The sequence below is a fragment of the Ptychodera flava genome, chromosome 16, assembly GCF_041260155.1.
Source record: "Ptychodera flava strain L36383 chromosome 16, AS_Pfla_20210202, whole genome shotgun sequence".
Taxonomy (NCBI): domain Eukaryota; kingdom Metazoa; phylum Hemichordata; class Enteropneusta; family Ptychoderidae; genus Ptychodera; species Ptychodera flava.
Genome location: NC_091943.1, coordinates 26,399,212 through 26,422,847, shown reverse-complemented (window position 1 = coordinate 26,422,847; position 23,636 = coordinate 26,399,212). Strand labels below are relative to the sequence as shown.

The following is a 23,636-nucleotide window of genomic DNA, read 5'->3' as shown; positions in this document are numbered from 1 at the left end:
TATCACCGCGATGAGATCCCGGTAAACAGGTCCATTTCGATAATTCCATTTTCATGGTACCCTGCTATATGGCGTCTTTTACGGTAGCCTCGGACACAGATAACAAGCCAGGTCAGAACTCGTGAATCGAGGGCTGGGCACAGTAAAACTGATTGGTATTTACGAACTGCCGCACAACCGCTGACGTTTATCGCACTTTCCTGAGTTGGTTCACATCAGTAAGGTTGATTTTCTAACCTTACCCGGAGACATAAAACCGTTTACAATGAATTATACAACATTCCGAAAGGGAATCAAAACGCCGATTTCATTTAAAGACTCTTTTGTAAAGTTTTTTATTCCTTCACATTTTTACAACTCCGTTCCTTGTCAGTTATATGAACAGGTAAAACAATTCGAGCTGCAACTTCAGATTCTATATGTGTGATATTAAATGGACGTTCTTTTTTACTTTGCATATATTTTCTTGTCAAAAAAAGTGCAAGCCATATATCAAATGACCTTTCTTTATCAACGATATTTGTACGTTCATTGTACGTAATCTAATTCAATACAACATCCCTATAGCTCAGTTTTGTTCCATTGTGCGACATTGCCAATAAATTATTTGGCACATCAGAAGTACATTTAGCCATGTCGTGTTCATGATAAAACTTAATGCTTTCCAGCAGCGTGCACCTCTGTAGTGAATGACTTCTGCCAAAACTTTCCCCAAGGAAACTTTCAAGCATTCTTATTCCAAATCAGGAATAACAATCAAAAGTAAGATTCTTGCCATTATTTTCATAGAGATACTTTCTGATCCATCGCTGCTACTAAACCACTTCTTTTATATAGAGTACCCCATGCGAAGCTAAAACACACTGAAACCGTTTCAAAAGATTATTGCCAAGCCATAAATCTCGTCCAATCTCGTCCGATCTCAGTTTCCAAAGCCAAAGCAGTAAACGTGATTACCTTTGAGATGCACTACCCAGATTCATGTGTAGTTCAAGGTCAGATATATCTAAGAAAAGCAAAGATTATTTTTCTGAACCTAAAGCTTGAACTAATTGAAAAGTGCCAACAGCGTCTAGAGATTTCTCATTTTTAACATTTAGTTTCTTTTCCACTTAAAGGTCAATGCCACTGACACAAGGGGTTTGTTTCTATAATCGTACACGTCAATCACATAGTTGTATCACTCTCTCGGGCATCTTCATCCCATACATGAACATGCTACGCAGTCCGGAGACTGGGCTCTGAGTTTATTTTTATGTCAAGTGATGGTCGAAGAAACGGTGACCCTGCTGTTGTGAGAAACGAACCAATCAAAAACGTCGTGCCTTATCCTCGTTTGGGAGAAATTACCTCGCAAAAAGCGATGGTTGCGATTTGATGATATATCAGGCGGGAAATGGTTGGTTACATGGATTCAATTGCACCGGTTATAAAAAGGGCCTCAGTGACGATGATCCTCATCGAATAATTACACTTCAAATGTGTAATTTAATCGACGTAAGTCAAGTACAAAACTTGCGTTTTCAGTGGCCAGACCTCAAAACTTGGGTACACATCAACATAAAGCAATTAAACATGTATATTTTTCCAACGTTTAAGTGTACAAACAAAAAAATGAATTTGTTCAGATACTTGAAGAGAATTTCTCGTTCAATATGTATAGTTCTGTCTGATACTTGTAGGATGCGTGAAATTTAGCTAACAAAATAATTACTTGAACTTGAAGTAATTTACTTAAAATATATATATATATATATATATATATATATATATATATATATATATATATATATATATATATATATATATAATGCAAATAAATGGGGTATACATGAGATTGCAAACGTACAGGAATTTTCCACATTCCCAAACAGTGTCGGCTAAGCTCAAACGCAGTCGAGAAAAACTCATCGATTACTAAAAGTTGCTGCCGAATACAAGTCAATTTGGATGTCAGCGAGAAGACGACCCCTGACACTGTGGATCACCTTTTCTCCGAAAGGATCGATCACTGCGTTTGTAACAACGACAAAAGCGAATGATACGAAAAGCATGAGTTTCACAAACAATTCTCCAGAGTTGCTCAATTAAAAAAAATAAATAAAATGAAGAAATCGTCAAACCTGAGCTTATAAAGGAAAACAATGCGGGTTGTTGTTTTTGTCATTTCCTTTTACGGTTGTTTTCTCATTCATATGAGAGAGAGAGAGAGAGAGAGAGAGAGAGAGAGAGAGAGAGAGAGAGAGAGAGAGAGAGAGAGAGAGAGAGAGAGAGAGAGAGAGAGAGAGAGAGAGAGCACATGCTAATCGAAGATCATGGTGATTAAAGATCTCAGAAATTATGTTTTGCAAAATTAAAACATTACGCCATGCTATCAAGAAACGAAGTTTTCACCGGTAAAAGAGGCGAGAAGTGATTAAATTTTAATGGAGAAAAATATCACTAAAATGACCATATGGATGACCAGCCGCATGACAGCCTATAAGTCTAGTCGTTTCTGTCCTGTTTCGAGTGCAGGATAGATTGAAATTAGTCGTGATCATACAAATTCACCAGCCTCTTGCTGTAAAATCACCCAAGGGGGCTGGCGGTGTCGGGGGCGATATCGGAACGATCATGCATCTCTCGGGCTCTACTTACCAGCTCCACGGAGCCATAGTGTCGGCGACTGAAGACGCCACGCCTGGAAGCGAGTTCGGTGGCAGGGGAGCTGAAGGAGGCAAAAAGAAAGAGAAAAAAATATTTACAGTAAAAATGTCAAGGCATGAAAGTTATCAAGGCAGCAATACGGATGGAAGAATTAGATTAAAACAAAAAATCCTCGCCAGACTGTCAAGTTAATAAATTGTGTTATCGTCGGTGTAAGTGCACATACCGCCGTTGCTATAGAACTGCGTGTCGATACAAAAACACCGCGCGGCGCTCATGCTTATTGCGATTGTAATTGGTTCTGTATCTTGCCCTAAGCAAATGCTACACCCCACGGACAGCGAACTCATCCTGCGGTACAGCATCCCCATCGAAATCTTTGCCAGAATCTCTGGGAAGAAATTGTTTCTGAAACCTTACTTTGAAAAAAAAAATAATTGCTTCATGTGCATAAAGCATACGCCGTTTCTTAATTGAAAAAAAAAGAAAACTTCCAGGGCGAGGCCAGGTGAAACCCTGTCACCGGACAAAAAATCAGTTTACCAGAAGGATTCGAAGGATATTACTATTAAGTCTTATTCCCGGGAAAGTTTAATGCCTGGCGCGCAAAAGACATTCACAAAGCAGTGAGGTGTATATGAGATTACGAAGAACGCAGAAATTTGCACAAATACACTGTTGGCTGTACGCGTCTGTCGGCTCAAGCGCAGTTACGAGAAGCAAATAGTCCTTTAAGTATCGATTACCGAAGGTAGCTGTCGAATAGAAGTCAATTTGGATGTCGGTGAGAGAACAACCCTTGATAGCGCCGAACACTTTTTTCTCCGAAAGGATCGATCACTGCGTGTGTAACAGCAACAAACGCGAATGATATGAAGCGCATGTTTTACAAACAACTTTACAGACTTGCTCAATTCAAAAAAGTACTCCGATGAAATAAGAAATAATGTTGACTAATGTTTTTTTATCACCCCACAAACTGATATTGGTCTATATTTTAGGTGAATGACCTCTGTGATATTCATCAGCTCGAGAAAAAACAACATTATTAAGAATAATGCGCAAAACGCTGTCAGCTTTATCAACTCTGCGAACAAAGGTCGACTAACAAGAATGAAGTGCTACACAAAGTCCGCTGTCGTTGATTAAAGCCTACATGACAACCACTACCCAATATGAATGCTTGGCGTACTCGGTAATGTCTTTAAACATACTCAAGGCACGGTACATTAACTCGCTAAAGCACACAGCAAATATTTGCTCGTGCAATTAACAACTTGGCTATGAGAATCGTGTTGGACAATCGCTTCCTGCTAGTCCAAACAACCGCTACTCGACCACAATTTAAACCTCGTTAGATTATGCCCCTCTGCCACACGGTTAAAACAACACTTTAAAATTTCTGGGAAAGGGTGAGGGTCCTACGAGGTTTTTTTCTCCCCCAAATCCGAACATTTTCTTGCAGTATTTAGAGAAACCCGAGTGATGGCGAATGGGCTGAAAAAAATTAAATTGCACGCAGCAATCGCCAATCGTAAACAAGGATATGAAAATGTGTTCTTACACATAATTACTGTTACACCTTAAGAAGGTACAATACCATATTAGATTACCTAGAGCAGTCGCCCCGGCAGCGCAGTGTTTCAATACATCAGCGTCTATGGTCATGCGCGTAGACACGAAAGGTAACGTCCCACGATCAATTGGAACGCACCAGATATATTAGTAGTGATTCAGCAGGTTTTTACTTCAAGTTATCTAGCAAATCGATCGTCGATGTCTTTACCCCGAGCTTGATAGGTTTCACACTGACCACAATCCCCAGTTTAGATACTCTGACGCGGACTGTAGGTATGTTAATAACGCAGGGACCTTATATGCTGGGCAATAACACGTACAAACGCTTTAAGCCAATTTCCCCGTCAAGTCGATCAGTCCCTATCAGGTCGACGTCACCTTGGGTGAAATTAGAAAAGCAATCATGGCCTTTGTGATGCATTTAGGCAGGTTCGATACACTGGAGACCTTTGAAACCATGCACAAAACACGAGTTTCACTGACTTGTCTCGCTATCGTAAAACTGGCGATTTTTGCGCGCCAAAACTGTAGAGCATGACACAGTTGTCTGTGTCTCAGAGATCTTTGATTTTTATATGTTGGTTTAGGATGACTTGGTCAGAAAAGGCTAAAATTTCGTTTTCCAATATTTACCACAATCTTTTTTGAGATGCGCTAATCCAAACATCATAAAACAAAAATTTGAAGAAAATCGAACATAGATTTTTTACATAGCTTAAGGTTCCTTATTATACTTCCGAATTCATTAATTAATTAATTAATTAATTTTTTATTTATTCATTCATATTTATATTGGTTATCTCCCTCAGTAAAAAATGTACAGATTTTTCGGAAGGACCAGTGTAAAAAAAAATATTATAATGCATAAAACTAAAAAAACAAATTAAGGGAATAAAAGGCGAAAATAATAACAAGATAGAACAATTAAAATCACTATGCAAATAAAACAACGAGACGTATACAACAAAATTGAGAGTCTGTGGTATTCACTGCGTCAGAATCTACAAAGCACAGATCATCTCATATTAGACGAGCTAGTGCCTGTGCTGAAATCATCAATCACAGAAGAAAAAACTGACAAAGCTAAGAAAACAAAGCACTCAAAACTAACAGAAAACTAACTCACTAAGAAAGGAAATTCAAAACAATTAATTCAAACACACATTCTTATGCATCAATTCTATAAAAAAAACATTGCTATCCTATGTGTCGTCAATGCCAAGCCATTAACAGTGAATACAGTATACGAAAGGACTACGCGTAATATTTTTTATTTCTTCATCCTACATTAAGATTTTTTGATATGCAAGCACATGCTTTGCATCAACAGTAGTTTAGAATTAATTTTATGCAATAGTGTTGGGATTATTAGAATTTTCTCAATTACATTTTTATATTTTTACATTTCCGTGAGTCGGAATAGTGGAAGCTGATTTAAACTGATGACACTTGACCTTTGCAATGTCAATTCCAACATGACCTACTTAAGGTAGACGGCGTCTGGGACACAACTCACAGACTCAAACTTCTACAATATTCTTTCAGCCAACCACTTGTGAAGGCACATTTTGAAGCTTGTGGAGTAATTAAAGTATTCAACGGCTTAGTTTTGTGAAAATCGGGAATTTTATTTCCCCCTACAGAGAGAACACAGGGATGGCGGCCATTTTGAATTTCAAATATCAGTAAAATTGGGTGATTTGTTTCTCTTGTACCAAAATTTTCGCTGTGACCCTGAATTTTATTCGCGATTTTGAAAGAGAATGGTCGAACGTTTCCATGAGGAAAAGTTGAACAAAATTTTGAGTCTTCCCTTTTCGAGGCGCGTACGACCTTAAGTCTGTGTCATCATTTTTGTTCAATTCGTAAGTTATGTTCTGATTGTATTCCTCAAATCATATCAGCCAGGCCTAGTGTCCAGCTTGTCAACACAGCCTTCATATGTGAGATTCTAATAACGCGATTGGAACTAATTTGGCATGATTGGATTTTCATATGTTTTTGAAATTTCTCAAAAATATTAGATGCCATATAGCTGAATGTTGCAATATCACAAATTACTCATAAAAACACGTGTGTAATATAAAAAGAAAAGCAGATGAGATAACATTTGTAGATTGAATCGACATTACTTCACCATCCGATTATCCCAAATTAGTTCCAATCAGATTTTAAAGAGAACAAGAATCCACACGTCAACAATAACAACTGTGTCGTTAAGAAAATGGCTTCAAAAGTTACAGCAGGCCCTTTAAGGTACGAACTTCGCCGGCTCGAAACATCCTGTTAATAACTTTGTTTGCCTAAAAGCCATAATTGAAACATCGCCTCTAATCTTAGGATGTGCTTATGTACCCAGTGTGCCCGTCGTTCTATAAGCAGCGGCGAAGCGGAAACTCCTTACAATTAATCTGAGAAACACGCGAGAACATCAGTGATTTTGATCGGGCGTAATGATTCTCTAACGCGTCTGACAGTAGACCTAGGTTATCGAATATAACTGTTGCTTAGCAGCGAGGTTGAAAATGATGCCTTTTTACAATGGCAACCCATGATGATAACAGTCCAGTCTGTTCAACCCCCCCCCCACCAAAAAAAAGCAAAAAAACAAAAAACAAAAAAGGAGAAAACATTATTATACCACATGTAGTGAATCGGATCTGTGTCTGTCAATATCAGGAGTCTCATGTATTACCCTTTGAAGAAATAATACGTCCCATGCTCTACCTACGTGTTTTTTGTCTGTGGACCCAAGCTATACAAAATATGGATGATTGGAATCGGCTACGCACTGTTAAATCTTCTTTGTAATGGCCTCCGCAATGTCTAATGTAGATTTGCTTTTTACCCACGTCCAAAAAACGAAATCGATCTCGCCATATGAGCAAGTGTTATTTACATTGCAGTATTTACATTTATCACTGCCGTAGTTACGGAGGAAGGATGAGTTCGAGTGGTATGATATTTCATTCTAGAAACGTGATGTCCCTAAAAAGATCCGCATTGTGCCTGTTTAAATTGCTTTTCAATTCGCCTGCCTAATTCACGCAAACTCCGGGGCTGAGAAATCTTCATCTGCCGTCTGGACGAGGTTCAAAATTAATTAAAGTTTCGGTCGATCGTGTGGAATATATTTAAAGCAACCGTCATGGCTAGTCATTCGGTAAAGGGCAATATATCGTCGCTCGCTTGAATTGATAAACGAGATTCTCGCTTGATTAATTAGCTAGGCCGACGGTAGTAGAATAACCTAAACAGTGAACGAGGCACGGCGAACATGAAACTCCTCTGCGCATGCGTAGAATGCACCACTGTGAGGAAACGGCATATACTAGTATATGCGTCTTTTTCACCTTCGTGTAGAGCATTGCAAATTAGCTTGTTTTGTAAAAAAAGAAAAAACACGTCATGACGTGGCTTTAGTGTGAACGACGGCATCATTGAAGAACCAATTTTGGGTCAAAGTTAATTGATCACCAAGTTCGGAGACAGCATACAAAAGGTCAACTTTGTTCAGAATGGTCATTTTTGTCGACAATTGTCAAATTCAAGGGGACTCTGCAAATATAATAAAATACAGATAAATATACGTGCAAATGCATTGCCAGCCACGTGAATACGTACATAGCCCCAAGAAGATAAAACAATCGGTATCGGACACAAGGTGGCTTTAACACAGTCCCCGGCAGTTATTACCGAAATGGACAAATACAGTGAGGGAAATGCATCTACACCGACAGTCACGTGTCGCATGCTACAGCTTGCAGTTCATACAAATCGTGTATGTGATTCTAGGTTGCTACGGTACGGTCGCCGGAAACGGTTACCGAAAGCATTCAGTAATTATGAAACGAGCCATGTCGCATGAAACGCAGGCGGAAATGATGATGATGGACCTGGTTGCAGGGCAGACAGATAAGCTTTGTTTCCTGTCAGCTGAAAGTGAATGTATAAGGAAACAACATTGAGGATAATGAAGGAGGGGGTGCCTCAGTGGGCTAGCTCCCTTGTCGCCGTCAAGGAGATATTGGCGAATTCAAATCAATGATGAGACACCAAATTGTTATTACCGTTATCACCTGCCGCTCTTCGGGGGAGAGAGAGCAGAGCCGGGAGCTACAGTGTTGTACCCAAATGAAGCAATTATACAGACGGAATAGAAGACGCCCATGCCTCAAATTTCCACTTCGCTGACCAAGGATCGGCAGATAGCAGTTTGCTCCGTCATGGAGTTCTCGGAAAATGATTATAGCCCTGCAGTTCCAAATACTTCTGCACAATGGTTTGAAAGTTTAGTATATAACGCTTGTGGCTGCCAATTGATTCTGAGTGGTATGCGCACATGGACATTATACAACGTGAACGATTTCATCACAATGCCAGGAACATTGTGTAGTTTTCCGATAATTTACGCGCCTTCTGTGAAGACGGAAAAATCTATAAAAATCGTCGGATTGAATGGTTGAAACCAATAAATCAGTGACAGTTTCAGAACGCTAATGGGTTAGACTATTAGTTTTTAAGATCAAACGACTTGATTCTCATGCCGTGCGCCTGAGACTACAGGTAGATAGCCAATTGACGACAAACCTTTTCGCTCGCCTCCGACTGAACTGAAAGAAGTCCTCTTCGTCGTTTTCGTTGTCGTCGATGTAGATGCTTGGCGTTTCTGGGGTTGAACTGTGCGAGATTTTGCGAGATTGCCGACTGCTGCCGAATTGGCTACATTTTATCCAGAGAGCGTTCATCGTCGGATGGTGTCATTCGGTTCAGACGAACGGCTGTACTGTGCTCTGTGTCACAGCTGAACACCAAAGAGTTTATATACACACACACGGAGGAGGCGAGATCGCCAGCATCGTAATCGAACCCCCTAAGTTACTAGGGAAAGAAGCCCACGAGCATGACAACAGTTATTGACAATTTTGTTTTCAGAAGTCAAACGGTGGCCTCGCTGGCATGGAGACGGAACAGGAAGCACAGCGCTGATGAAAATTGCTGAACGAATTAAACGTCTGGGAATTAACGAACTGAAAAGCCTGTTAATATTTCACGTACGACCAAAGGATATCAACAAGGACGGACATCGACGGTTCCCTGTTGTATCTCAGATGAGTTGAACGTTGATGGCGCACTACGAAGGCTTGGCTTCTAGATACGTTTGGTTTTCCTTGTTCCGGGTAATGACCAGCAAAAATGTAATACCCTCGAGTTGGCGAGACATGTATGCGGTAAAAAATGACGTTTCCCGGATGAGATACTATCTGTATCTGACATCACTTTTGCATTTACCTTGCGACAATAACAAAGTTAACGTTGATTAATCGCCGAGCGATGCACGTCTCTGAAGATATAAAATGTAAGCTTTTCCCACGCAGTGTTGAACATGTCAGCATCCGTCAATATTAAAATGTAATTAGACATCTTCAACACAAACTGGAGAGAGTCAAGAGTTTTACCGTGATAAATCATATATGATAGGGTGTACAAGGGGTAAAATCATGAAAGCAACCGATCCGAGCGAGAGCTCAAGAGGGGATGTGAGCGTTTACGAACTTCGACAACAAATCCAGTGTCGAGCATACCGCCGTTCACATTTTCATAATACGAACCGACATGTTCCAAAGGTGGATATAAATCGCATTTCTGCATAGATTCTCTCTCACTAGACACAGTTCTTATACCTCCACATAACCTAAAGCATTGTGCGACCGTGAGAGGGCGGCAATTAGACTTATGTTCTCAGTCTGACAGTCGTGCCATACAGTATTGTGCCCACACCGAATCTGGAGGCGCAGAATGTACCCATCTGGACAGGTTTACCCTGTCCTTAAATGATCGCCTTTGAAGGAATTTACTCCCACTTTTCACGACGCAAATTACTACCAGTCTACAGGGAGAGATCAGTTGTCATTCTTTCCCCCTTCCTTCTTCCTTCTTCCACTTTGCTTTGGCTTTGTGTTCATGCGCTTCCTATGCCAACGTGGGTGCGTGCTGGAGTGAAAATGGTAACAGTATGTACATTTACTGACTGATTATACTGACAGCAAAGCCTACTCAGATAGATATCAATACTCAGGGAAAAGTGTTCAAGTTACGTGTCATAGCAAATTTGCATAATGTCATATATGGTGTAAGTGCGAATCATGATTCACATTGATTTCGCTTTGTACTGGAAATCAGTAACATGACACGGTTTTGGTTATAAACCACATACCTATGTCGCAAATAATGCCCTCTTGCCAAACATTACACGGACATTGTACAAGTCTGTGATTTCAGTTACAAATGACACGGTCTCTTATGTTTATATCTATTTTATTTGAAAATGTGTGATCGAGTTGACGCGATTTGGTAGAATATTATACCGGTCTGGACTATCGACAGCAACCAGCATTGCTGTCTCACGGACGTAACGTACCACGATGGTATTAGTTGAGATGTTGCCTATATAACTTGTTTCGCGGCAGCTCTGTCGGTGATGGGCATGATGCAACAGGAGTAAAATCCCTAATGCCTTTAGCTATACTGTAATTATCCCTACAGGGGCCAACTGCATCAGCGCGTCTTATGCCAGAAAAATGGCGAGGTTTCTGACAAGGGTCTGCTGAAATCAAATTGACTGGCCAGGTTAAAAGCTTCCGTGTACAAAAAACTCCAAGAAAGGTGTCGGTTCCTGCATATGCCAAACAAAGCATGAAGTAGCGCGCGCAGGGCACGAATGTGAGTGGCCTTTCACGACGGACGAAATTTGCATATTCGTTGAATCAAATATAGTGCTGCTCAGCGTTTCCTTAGATTAGAAATTCCTTTCCGGTTTCCGGTATATATTGCAATGACGATTTTAATTAGTGCAGAAACCTTCCAAAATACGGAATGCTAGGGAAAGACCTTCAACGCCGACAAGAAGTCCTAAATACTCGCCGCTATTTTTGCGATACCGCTGATTACAAAGATCCTGAATTTCGGTTGATGAAAGACTTCATGCCTGCCTCAGTGCCTGTCAGAAGGGCAGTCAGAAAGTTAGTAAACTAGCTCGGTTAGTCAGTCTGTGTCCGTTATTCCTACTAAGACGCATTTTTTTCAAATTCTCGATGAAGCAATTTACACTGATGGCGGGACACTGGAACAAATTAGATATAATGAATAATGAATGATATGTCAGTAATTCCTAACACCATATTCCATATACGGAAAGAAAAAAGAAAGTTGAAAATCTAGTCCACAATTTATAAAAAAGACGATTCACTTATACACTCACGCCGTGTAGGTTTTACACACTTCCTTTGGAATATTGTTTTGTGTCGACGTCTGAACGACAAAATGTAACGCCTTAAAAAAAAGCCTTCACTTCTCCACCTACACAACAACATCGCCCTCCTACCGCTACCAACCGTGCTCTTTTGCTTTCTCGTTGATAAGTACCCGAGAGAGGGCGTACTAACATAAGCATGGGGAAATCGTCATTCGTCTGCTTAGATTCAGCGGATAGGATTTGATTTGATATAAACCGATTATCTGATTTGATTTACTCAGCACAAGATATTAAAATAAAAAAAAATGATATGATAAAGAAAAAAGGATAGCAAAGAAAAAGGAAGACTCATTTTCAGTCCCACACCCGAAAAGAGTTCTAAAAAAGACATTTTCATGGTATTTAGTTAACAAATACAAACAGCAGAACAGTAAAAAGAAGATTACTTCAGTGAACTGATCCATCAAATCATCACTTTTAATCTTTCCCTCTTTAAGGGGGAAGCCCTGAACTTTGAAGTCTTCCTAAGGTGTGAAATCAGATAATGATGTTTACAAATCATTCCTTGATTTCTCAGGGTGTCCTCGAGTGCGCTCTATAGCTCTAGCAAACTAAGGAACATTTCCACCGTTTGCACAAAACGTGGCCCGGGGAGGAAATAATTTCAAATTTTATTGTGTCTTTATTACTGCCTACAGAAGTTGCTATGATGTCCAACATCTTACGGAATCACGTACGTGTCAGTGATTCAGTCTGATTTACTCCTTAATACCACTGTGTTCGACACGACATGTCTTTCTAATGATGTAGGTTTCACCGAGATCTAACACATGTATCTTTCACATGATTCTGCTGTTTCCTTCTTATTGGCAGTGTTTCCACTTTGGGGGAGGAAATCGCGCCGTTTTCGTCTCTAGCGGTCGATATATCGGTAGCCTATAGCATATACCCGTTCATCTGTTTTGCGTTTCACTGTTTTTCACTCAAATATCACAAAAATGTGAAGGAATAAAGAACAAAAAAGATACCGTTCTACGGGTAAGTGTGCTGTAGATTTAGTAAAATTATCGTAAATGCAAAATGTTATTTTAAGGCAGTACGCAACTCGAACTTGAAAGACCTTTTGCTACACTTTTGCCCAGGAATGTTGAAATCACTCCCTTTCGAAATCAAGGACAATAATATGGGGTTACCGTGCAAAATATGTTTACTAGAGAAAGAAGTTATGCAATATAAACTGACACATGACATTAAAAATGTTGGCAATCCCTGTGTTAAATGTATGGGTGGAATTAAATTTTCACAAAAACAAGCCAATGAAAACCTAAGTTACTCAGAGAGCTTAAAACTGAGCCCCAACAAGGGGTAGGCCATAAAACTAGCGCACAAGTTTTAGAGTCAGCATATCTGTTCCTGAGGCCTATCTTAAATTACTTTTCTTTCATAGTCGAGCTATAACTTTGAATAGCCAGGAAAAATCTTGATGAGCGAAACCCCAAAACAGATGAGAGGGTGTTTAGCGACAAACTCATTTATATGTAACACACTGTCGTCGCACAGTTGGTAAGGGTTCAATGGCCTGTTTTGATCCTGTCGTGTGGTGGCGCCGTCCTTTGCGTCAACAGTTTGCACCGTCACCGTGATGTAGCCACCAGGCTTGCGTCATCAAGCCCATATCTCCATTAACGGTTGATGAAAATTTGACGCTGAGTTTAGCGTCACTATAGACTCTGATCCGTTAGGAATAAGCTACCGTTGATGACGTCATGCCGGGGAATCCTGAAATGTGCACAATGGCGACACTATAATTCACTTGATATAGCCAATAAGCTGAACGACATCAACACAGCGTGCGAGCTGTTGTAATATTTATGAACTGTGTGTGATTAATCAAATCCTCTCTCCTTCACTTCGCGTTTGCAGACCATAAATTGAAACTCAAACCGCGCATCTCTAAACAATTGAACTTTTCGGATTTTCGCGTATCTTTGCCGAGAACGACTTCAGCATGGAAAAGTAAAAATATCGACTCGGCGCCAACTACCTCGCGGATATGCAGGTTCGCTGATTTCTGCACGACTCCGAGACAACGGTTAAATGCATCGAATCCATTGTCATTTTCATAATTCGAAGCTTTCACCACTAAAATAATATTGTAACTGAAAATGAATCTGAGGAGGGAAGTGTTTATTATTGTGGATAAAAGTTCAAAGTCTGGAACGGGCTCGTGTTCGAAGAAGGGTTACTCATCTATAAGCTTGTTGTTTCAAGCTGTGTTGAAAAAATGCATCCTTCTTAAAATAATTATTCATATTACATCCTTCTTCCAGTCCATGTACAACTATGATTTCTCATGTTAATTAATCATAATTATGTGTTTTACATATGCAGATGATAAAAATGATTGATGCCACTCGATTGCTGCAAAATATGTTTTCTTAGCAACTTTAAAATCACCCGCCAAAGTGTTCATCGATCCCTGTCATAAAACACCTATGGCGAATTTTGTTATAGGAACAAATGAGTTCATAATGGTAAGTTGTATACTTTTGATACATGAGTTCATAGCTTGTCCATGTCTGCGAGCGACGCTAAGCGGATTGCCATGTATCAATGACAAAACTTGTCTCTCCCTCTTCCAATCTTTCACACCCATCTACTCTATCACAAATTTACTCACTAACTCTCTCAGTCTGTTTGTGTCCCTCTCCCTTTTCTTCATAATGAGCAGAAATATTGCATGCGAAAACACTATCTCGTGTCCCAACAAGAGAGTTGCGGGACTTTGACCTTCTTGTACACTATGTATATCCCGTCAATAATCCAGTACCGCTGATCGTATTTACCCAATAATCAACCGACATTTTCTACCTGACGTTTTTGTGCCAACGGCTAAAAGCCCAGACTATGCAGTCATGCCTCGCCTTCCATGCATAATCGTTCAAATCTCCGCTTCTAAGATCTATAAGCTCAACCGTTATGCGTTTTTTGATTTTTTGTTCAGTTTTGGAGATACAGATTCTTGTTCTGTGTCTAAAAGTCACCTCAAAATGCATATTTTTTCAGCTTGTCGACGAAGCCTGTACGCGTGTCATGTCCAATGCTCATTGCCGTCGACTGAATTTTTACAGTGGCGACTGGAATTTAATAGCCCACAACAATATTTCATCGTAAATGCTGCGTATCGTTTGTAAGTCTAACGCTTTGTATTTCTCAAAGTGGAGATTATAAAAATGCACTTTTTAGAGAAAAAATAATATTAAACATGGTACCACGGGAACAGCAATTGTCCCTTTAAATCCGTTGCTGTAAATTCACGAACAGTTGACCCTCGGATGACCCCTGACAGCGAACAGACATCACGTTGCACTCGAACCACGGCAAACGTAATGAATTTAGGACGTTAATCTGAATCGACAGTGCGTAGTTGGGTGTATTGGCGGCTTGATTTGTTTAATCAAGAGCTGCCTAGGCTCCTGGTGCACCATTAAATACATTGACCCCGCTGGCAGCGGCAACCTCGTTACTCAGTTTAGGCGGACCGACAGACAGACACTGCCCTAAATTCAAACTAATATGCGCAACCCCTGACGAAGGATTTTAATGATTGACCCCGACCGCCCCGTACCCAATCAGTGTTAAACATTAAAAAGTCTGTATCTTCGAAACCCACCACAATATGACTTTAGTCGAAAAAAAGAGCATGAAACGGTTCTAACGAACTGGAGAAGAATTGACCGTAAATGACGCCTGACAACAACACGAAGACACACTTCTGATAGCTTTACGTGTCTGGACCTATGAGAAAAAAATAGCGTCAATGATGACACTGTGCTCCTCAGTGCATTTAGCGGTAGGGATGCAAGGAGAGAGGTTTGGTGAATGTTGCTGAGAAAGATGCAAAGAAAGGGTTGAAATGTGAAACTGTAATAAAACCAATTTTTTTTTAGCAGTGAGCGTTCAGCTTGGTAAACATGCCATCTTGTACATGAAGGCAAAAAACATAATTTTCACATGTCCACCAAACTTGGAATTTGCAGAGATGTACATAGATCATCCAAATTGATTTATCTGCAAGATTTTGTATGTTCCTTGCTACAAAATTCTGACCCAATTGAATTATAACAGGAAAACATGCACGCATGATTGGACAGTGTGGACTGTGTATTGGATGCACTACATATGCCGTGATGATGGATTGCCAGACGACCACACTGCATCAAAGAACTGTAGTTTAAAAGGAAAATATAATTCTAAACAAGTCATTGACAATGACATAGTAATAGGAGTATTAGTCTTGATGGGGCAGGGAAATGTGGTTATTAAGAAGTATCACTGCAGTGTATATGTTGAGATCTATGGGCACATAGGTCTATGTCGTTGTTCCCAATTTGAAACACATGAGGCATGTCTAAGTTATGGTTCTAAATTGGGAAAAAAGATCAGACCTGTAGCTGTATTGGCCAGCCAAGAAATACCGGTACATATGCGCATAATAAATGAGGTACAAGATGTGACATCTTAAGGTCTAATATCCTATCAAAATTGAAGGGTATAGAACTTGTGGTTACTGAGATATGCATAAATATGTATAATCAAGGTCAAAGGTCATTGAGGTCACGTGACATTTTGAAAAAAAAATGTATTGCTAATAAATCCCTATATGCCAAAATTCAGACCTCTACCTCTATTTGCTTGCCCAGAATTAGATATGTGCATAATAAATGAGGTAAAGCATGTGTTGTCATAAGGTCTCCCATCCTAGTAAATATAAAGGACATAGCACTTGTCGGACTTATTTATTGACATGAACGTATATTTTAGGTAAAAAATCAAGTTCACATGACATTTTGTCAAAAAATTTCTATCCTATAGTTATCCCTATATACGAAAAATCAGACATCCAGCTCTATTGGCTTGCTCAGAATTAGATATGCACATAATTAATGAGGTACAGTATGTGGCGTCATAAGGTCTCCCATCATACCAGATATGAAGGGTGTGGCACTTGTGGTTACTGAGTTATGGACAAATATGTATATTTGAGGTCAAAGGTCATTGAGGTCACGTGACATTTTGTCAAAAAAGAAATTGTATTGCTAAGTTATCCCCATATACCAAAAATCAGACCTCTAGCTCTATTGGCTCGCTCAAAATTAGATATGTGCATAATTAATGAGGTATAATATGTGGCGTCATCCTATCATACCATATATGAAGGGTGTAGCACTTGTGGTTACTGAGTTATGGACAAATACGTATATTTGAGGTCAAAGGTCACCAAGGTCACGTGACATTTTGTCAAAATGTCTGAGATATCTGTGTGAAAGGATGGACGAACGGATGGACGAACGGACACAATGACCCAATCTATAAGCCCCCTGGACTTCATCCGCGGGGACTAAAAACTGTGTCACTGCATCCTTTTTGCACTAGAATACGATGAGAAACTAATTTTTTATTTTTCTTGGCCTTATACATGGGCGTCTACGGAGAACTGACTTATACATTGGAGTCTATGGAGAACTGCCTTTACATGGGAGTTTATGGAGGACTGCCTTATACATGGGAGTCTATGGAGAACTGCCTTATACATGGGAGTCTATGGAGGTGTAAACTAAAAAGTCCTCCAAGTCTAACACGGCCAAATTTGATCGCATTGTGAAACAAATCCACGTGTATCTGTATGGGGTAGGGTACTATCCTTGTGCAAAGTTTGAAAGAAATTGACCAGGGCATGTCTGCGTGAACGGACGGACGGACGTACGCACGCACGCACGGACAGACGGACATGACCCAATCTATAAGTCCCCCCAGACTTCGTCCGTGGGGACTGACAAACTTTCTTCGTGTCATTGATGGCCTTGATTTTCTTTGGATATTGAATGGACACATTTATTAAAGACGTCACTTTAGCTTGTCATTGACAGTGAAATGATTTTTTGCAGAAACTTGATCGGTCCAGCCAAGTACACATGCTTACTCATAACAGCTGGACTGCGATGATCACAACATTGTTTTGTGATATTCCGATACAAAATTAAAATAATTTTATTAATATGTCGCATTGACTATAAAGTTGCAAATGTTTCCTTGGGTGTTGAAACATGTTAGCATAGTGTACGTGTTACAAATCAACACACCAAACAGCAATGTTCATGTAAGAACCACCTGCTTGATTTCCATGGACTTTCTGGTCCGCCCATCACACTGTTACAGTGTTGGTCCTAGGAATTTTTTCATTGTAGCCACAGTCTGTTAGTGTGGCTAAAATGATCAAATTTTTTTGAGCCACAAGCAATTTTTTAGCCACACCCAACAAATCAATTTCATATACAAATTGCAAAAACCCTATTTTCAATAACGTTTGTACTTTATTATCCACATGTTTGGCCAGGGCTGTGGTACATACACTTTAATTCCTCGACAGATAAACTGCTGAGCACATTTTCTGCCAATTTTATTGCTGCAGATAATAATGACCAGGAGAAGAGTAAAACTCCAGGTCCTTTGTGAAAGTTGTATGTCCTTCAATTAAAAAAATATGTATTAAACAAAAATTGGTCTTAACTTTTCATGAATGCTGGTAAATAAATTGACCCCTCTCTTTATAGACAGGGACAAATAAACTTCTGTTTATTTTTAACTTTTATTATGACACAAACAACAAATAGAGTTCTTGGAACAAAAGTTGCAAAACATGTCATGAAAAAATCATTTAAGTCTTATCATTGGCCATAATTGTTCCTCTTTTTAATTTTTTACATGATTTAAAAACTGCTGTACATGACCATTATTTGGTGATCTGGATAAAATTACAGTGATTGCCTGACTATGCAAAGCATGGTCCATAAAGTATCAAAGAATACTATTGGTATAAACAAATTGCTTAGGTTTTGAACATTAATTAAATTCGCAAACTCAGTGAAAAATCAAAACAGCAGTTCGTCAATACGACAAATCTATGATCAACCGACTCATCTGTAGTCTCACATTTTATACTTCCATGCATGCACAGACAAAAACCTTGCTGTAATTTGTTCGACCATGGTCTAGACCGTGGTTCCCCTGTCTTTGTTCTCTTCTCGGTGGTTTTCTTATTTCCTTTTTTTATAAATCAGAAGCTATTTTAAACCTAGTTTCTTTCCCCGCTGACAACAATCAATGAACTACCGTATTTGTAGTTGGCAATCGTAGCTACCCTCAGCCGCATCGCATGCATAGTACCGTGCATTCGTAACACATTTGCATTGTTTGGGTGTCTCGAAACTACCCAAACGTGTACACGACCGGAGTATACAAACTGGGGATCTTGAAACTTTTTTGCGCATGCTCATTTTAGGTCTGGGCAAAGTCCAACGCCATCACTTCAGTCTGTCAGATGCATGCTCAGGAACTCTGCCGTCGATCATCGGTCGACGTAAGACAGAACAACAAATTATTTCGTTCAGAGGCTAGATATTTAAATGACTGAATATTTCGATAATCTGACCGATCTAAGGGTTATTTTGATACGTTAAAAGTGACAGAACCGGCGTGATCAACGATGGTGCACGCTGTATGGAATACGTTGTGCTGTGATTCTGGCCGGCGTGAACTCATCCTGACGCGACGTACGTGGTCAAATGTTTCGTACGATGCTTGGGGGATGCTTGCAGCGTTTATGCTGGAAAATTTGGATTGCGGAAAATAACGTAGACTTATTTGTAAAAACGACTAGTTGTTAGAATAGTCGGCTACATAAATAATCCAGTACATATTTTGGATCGATCAAAATGAACACCCTCATGTTGAAATTCTTGGTCCTTCGGGAAAACAGTCGGTCTGGGATTGCAGGACTGACGTGACTTTCGAAGCCGTCCAGGGTCAATGATCCCAACACGGCACCCGGTCACGAGCTTTCGCCACGCGTGGCGAAGGCGTACCAATTTTTTTTCGCCACATCGGACATTTATTTATTCGCAATTTGCGACTGTGGCGAACGTTAGCGCGAACCCTGTATAATAATGTCTGTTTCCCCTCTAGCTTCCAAAAATTCTTGGTAAATTTACAAATTCAGTCTCAAAACTTTTGAGTAAATTTCAAAATTGATTGTATTAATTAAATTGTCATTCAGTTATTAACAAATTCCTCTCGATGCCAATACAGCTCATCTCAGAACCGGACATACTTATATAGGCCTACACACAAGATTTGGCAACACCCTGACACTTAAATAATCTTCAACAGCACTGATTTACATTTACAAATTATTCTATGTGAAGTAATTCTCAAATTGCAGATACTATGACAAGCATAACATTACACGATGGTTCAGAATGCTCATTTACAAAGTTCACTCAAAATGTACTTTGAAAACGATTGTATTTTGACAGCTGTAACCGCGGCTACATACTATAAAAAGTCTGTTGAAAAAGAGTACTAAATATCGTTGTTTTTCAGGTCAACAAATGATTGAATCAAAAACATGTGTCATGAAACAGTAAAACAACAACTGATAAACAAGTAACTTTTCTCAAGAGTAACTTGAAACGCCTCGCCTGAAAGAAAATTTCATCCCGTTTCACAGAAACTGACTGCGTATTCGAGCGCCACAGCAATGAACGAACGGTCGGGGAATCCCCACGAAAATCGCTCACACTACGTACTCGTCCAAAACATTGATTGTTCACTTTTTAGCTGCATGATTCACTTGCCAAAAATATTTTTATTTTGTAGATAAATAATTGAATTTCTCAGTTTTTTATTTCGTCTGTTAATGAAAAGTCATTTTAATGTTTTTAGATGCTTTAAAATTTCAAAACCCGCTAAAAAGCGACTATTTGGCCAAAATTCAAACGAAAAACACGAAAACCAAGCTCGAATCATGGGCTATTTCTGTATGTATACTCTCAGTCTTTACTCTCGCCGATGCACGATTTTTGCATCGAAATTTTTGCCTCATTTTCGTTGGTATGACTTTGAAACTTCAGGAAGCGATTGAGAAGAAAGGGTTACCTTGAATTATTGAGTTTTTTGCTGATAATTTGCCAAATTAAATGAGAAAAAACACTTCGAAAATTTCCACACGCTTTACACACTGAGTGTTTCAGAGGCCTTTCATGTTCGTGTGGTACAACATGTGATCATGGTCCATGGAGCTCGGTAGCAGGAGACTGAGGTTTCTTGCACGGGAAGCTGAAATTTTTGCTCGTAATTTTGCAAACGAAATCGTAAATCCACTCAAAACTTCGTATTTTTTACATATTTGAAACCCATGAGGAACGTAATTCATTCTCCCCTGCACAGTAAAAAGGAGATCGAAACGACATGCATGTCAGACAAAGACAAAACGCACGCAAGATGTCCATCCACATCCACCAATCTCGTAATTTACACCGACTGAACAAAAACAATTTGATCGAGCATGGACGTTCTAACGTAAATCCATCATTGTCTATCGCATTTTCATGTAAGCCAATACACTCACACATACGCTCTAAGTTCAATTATAATGTCAATCCAACACGATACTATTTTCGCTGATAGTGTGTGTGCAGCGTGATGGTATGCTGTAGTCGTTAGATAACATGATCACGTGGTGTGACAAATAGTTTACGGAAGTAGGTGATCACGTGGTGTGACAAAATAGTTTTACGGAAGTTGTTGACGGAAATGACGTCAACTTTGCCTCTCCCAACCCTATAAGCTTCCTCAGTTACGTAACTTCGTCGCTAAAAATTAATGCAGTGTAAAAGGTCACTGAGAAAGGTAGAGACGCCGTTGGGAATCACATGAGATAAAAAAATAAACAACAAAAAATACAAATGAAGTTGTTAAGGGACTGGTTAGTTTCTTTAGCCTTGGGTTGGGGCGAAGGTTTGAATTAAAACACGGGCTCATAACTGCATAAAATGCATCATACCAGCCCACACATTGCCCACCATTCAGTTGCAATTTCGGGCGCGCTATTTGGGCGCGTAATTGTAATATATCAATATATTTAATATTTTAATTTATCAGAGATATATATCAGATATATTTCGATGCTTAATTGCAATTGAAAGTCTGTTTTGCAAAGTGTATACATCATTATGAAATCCGCAGTTTATGTACAAATCACGACAAAAAGCTGATCCTTTACTGTTTTCTCTATGAGAAGTCAGTATGAGAAAGCAACATACACTAATATTTCACAATATATTGATAGAGTGACATATTTTACAATTAGAGAAAAACCAAGATATTTTCCGTAGTCATTGATGCAACTATTTCCCTTCCTGTGACAGGTTTTTCAAATAAAAGTTTTTTCTTCATGAATAAAATGATAGTTAACAAAATGCAGTTTTTGTCATTATTAGCTGTGCTTTTATGGTTTCAACGATAAAAGAAAAAGCTCTCTCAGACACTGTGCTCATCAGATTTGGCTACAACTTATTTTACTATCTCTCCAGGGCTTCTCACGAGGTGCAATTGGAACCAAGAAAAAAACCCATTTTTCTTTGCTGCTATCCATAGTTTTGGTAAAGGCGTGATTGTACTTTGTACAGACAACTGGCAGTGATAGTTTTCTTTGTAAAGTATCTGAACCTGTCATTAAAAAGGTAACAGTAAAAACCAAGAGATCAAAAGTTCATATTCAGTATACCCTGTAAGCTAGTACAAGAACAACCACTAAAGTAAGGTTTTAGAGAACTGAAATTTACATTGCCGCTGAAAATAAAGTTTTATACCTAAATTATTAAGTAAACATAAAGACAAACTTGTGTTGTTAACTTGTCTTGTCTATACAATTTCACTCCCATTTCCTCTGTAGAGGTCCACCATAATGGTGAAAGGGTATAAAGGTACGTTGCAAAGGCCAGTGTTCCGCTTGTTGAATTAGCCTGCATATGTACTATTTAGGCAAATTTTTAGTCAAGACCAGAATTCATGTATTGACAATTTATCTACCTTGAATGATACTGATATTTGACCTGTTTGATGTATATTTTATACATATGAATACCATGTTGACAAATTGAAGTCTGGGCATTCCTGTCATTAATATATACAATTAACAGTGATTTTCATTGTGTATATGAATCAAAGAAATGCCATGACTTCATTTTGTCAACGTAGCACACATATGTAATATACATCATTTGACATCAATTTATGTACAATAGTTCTTGACATCCAGTTGTGAACAGAAAGCGTGAAATACATTCATAGCTCTACCAATACTGACCAGTCCCTAAGTTAAATACGAACGCTTGGGTGGTTTTGCGGAAATGATAAACATTTGTGGCGAATTGAAGTATATATATATATATATATATATATATATATATATATATATATATATATATATATATATATATATATATATATACAGATGTTTGTGTTTTCTTACCTTCTTTACGGAAAGGTATTGCCAAATTACAGTAATACAATATTCATCGCATGGGTCTGCAGTGCTCTCGAAATTTCCTGACAAGTTTATTAAAGGTTCACAAACACTTCCTCTGCTGTCTGCTTCGTATCCCTTCAAAAAGGCATAGCTCTGAAATACTTCCAAAATCGGGGTGGTAACGACATGAAAGAAGGAAATTTGAAATAAAATCAATAACTCTCCCTTCAAAAAGAGTAACGTTGGCGTGTTTACTCCACATCCCTTCAAAAAGGCATGACATATCGCCAGGTAACATTGGAAAATTTCCTAAATCCGAATAGTCACGACATGAAAGAAAGATATTTACGAAAAAAAAATCAATAAACCCCCAAAAGCAACGTAGGCTTAGTAACGAAGCTTATAAACTCGCGCAGCGACTGAACATGTGACGGTTGTTCCCCTCAACACTACATCTACTTTTGTAGACTGTCTTCCACAGCTGACGTTAAAACATGAAATGGGTCTTAAACACTGACAGGAGGCAAATTACTTCAAGTAATAGGTAATTTAAGAATGTTGGTTACTTCTTTTCGCAGAGTAAAATACCTTGACATTTTAAAATTTTGAAAGGTCAGATGGTTATCAGCGTTTAACCCGTCCAAATATTAGCTCAAGTGGGCATGTTTTGACGTAGAATGGGGCACATGATACATTCATATGTATGTATGTATGTATGTATGTATGTATGTATGTATGTATGTATGTATGTATGTATGTATGTATGTATGTATGTATGTATGT

At 39.0% G+C, this 23,636-nt stretch overlaps 1 protein-coding gene across 8 annotated transcripts in view; it reads right to left on the bottom strand.

Annotated features, from left to right (window-relative positions):
* The window catches only part of LOC139114430 (GTPase-activating Rap/Ran-GAP domain-like protein 3), a 288,529-nt gene that overhangs the window by 68,431 nt on the left and 196,462 nt on the right, over positions 1-23,636 (bottom strand). For 6 of the 8 annotated variants that reach the window (XM_070676162.1, XM_070676161.1, XM_070676168.1 and 3 more), the window contains exon 2: positions 2,641-2,710. In XM_070676162.1, coding sequence (XP_070532263.1) covers positions 2,641-2,710 — 70 coding nt within the window. Of the gene's footprint in view, positions 1-2,640; positions 2,711-8,817; positions 9,053-23,636 lie in introns of those variants that run through there. The other 2 variants (XM_070676167.1, XM_070676165.1) reach the window with 2 other exon arrangements.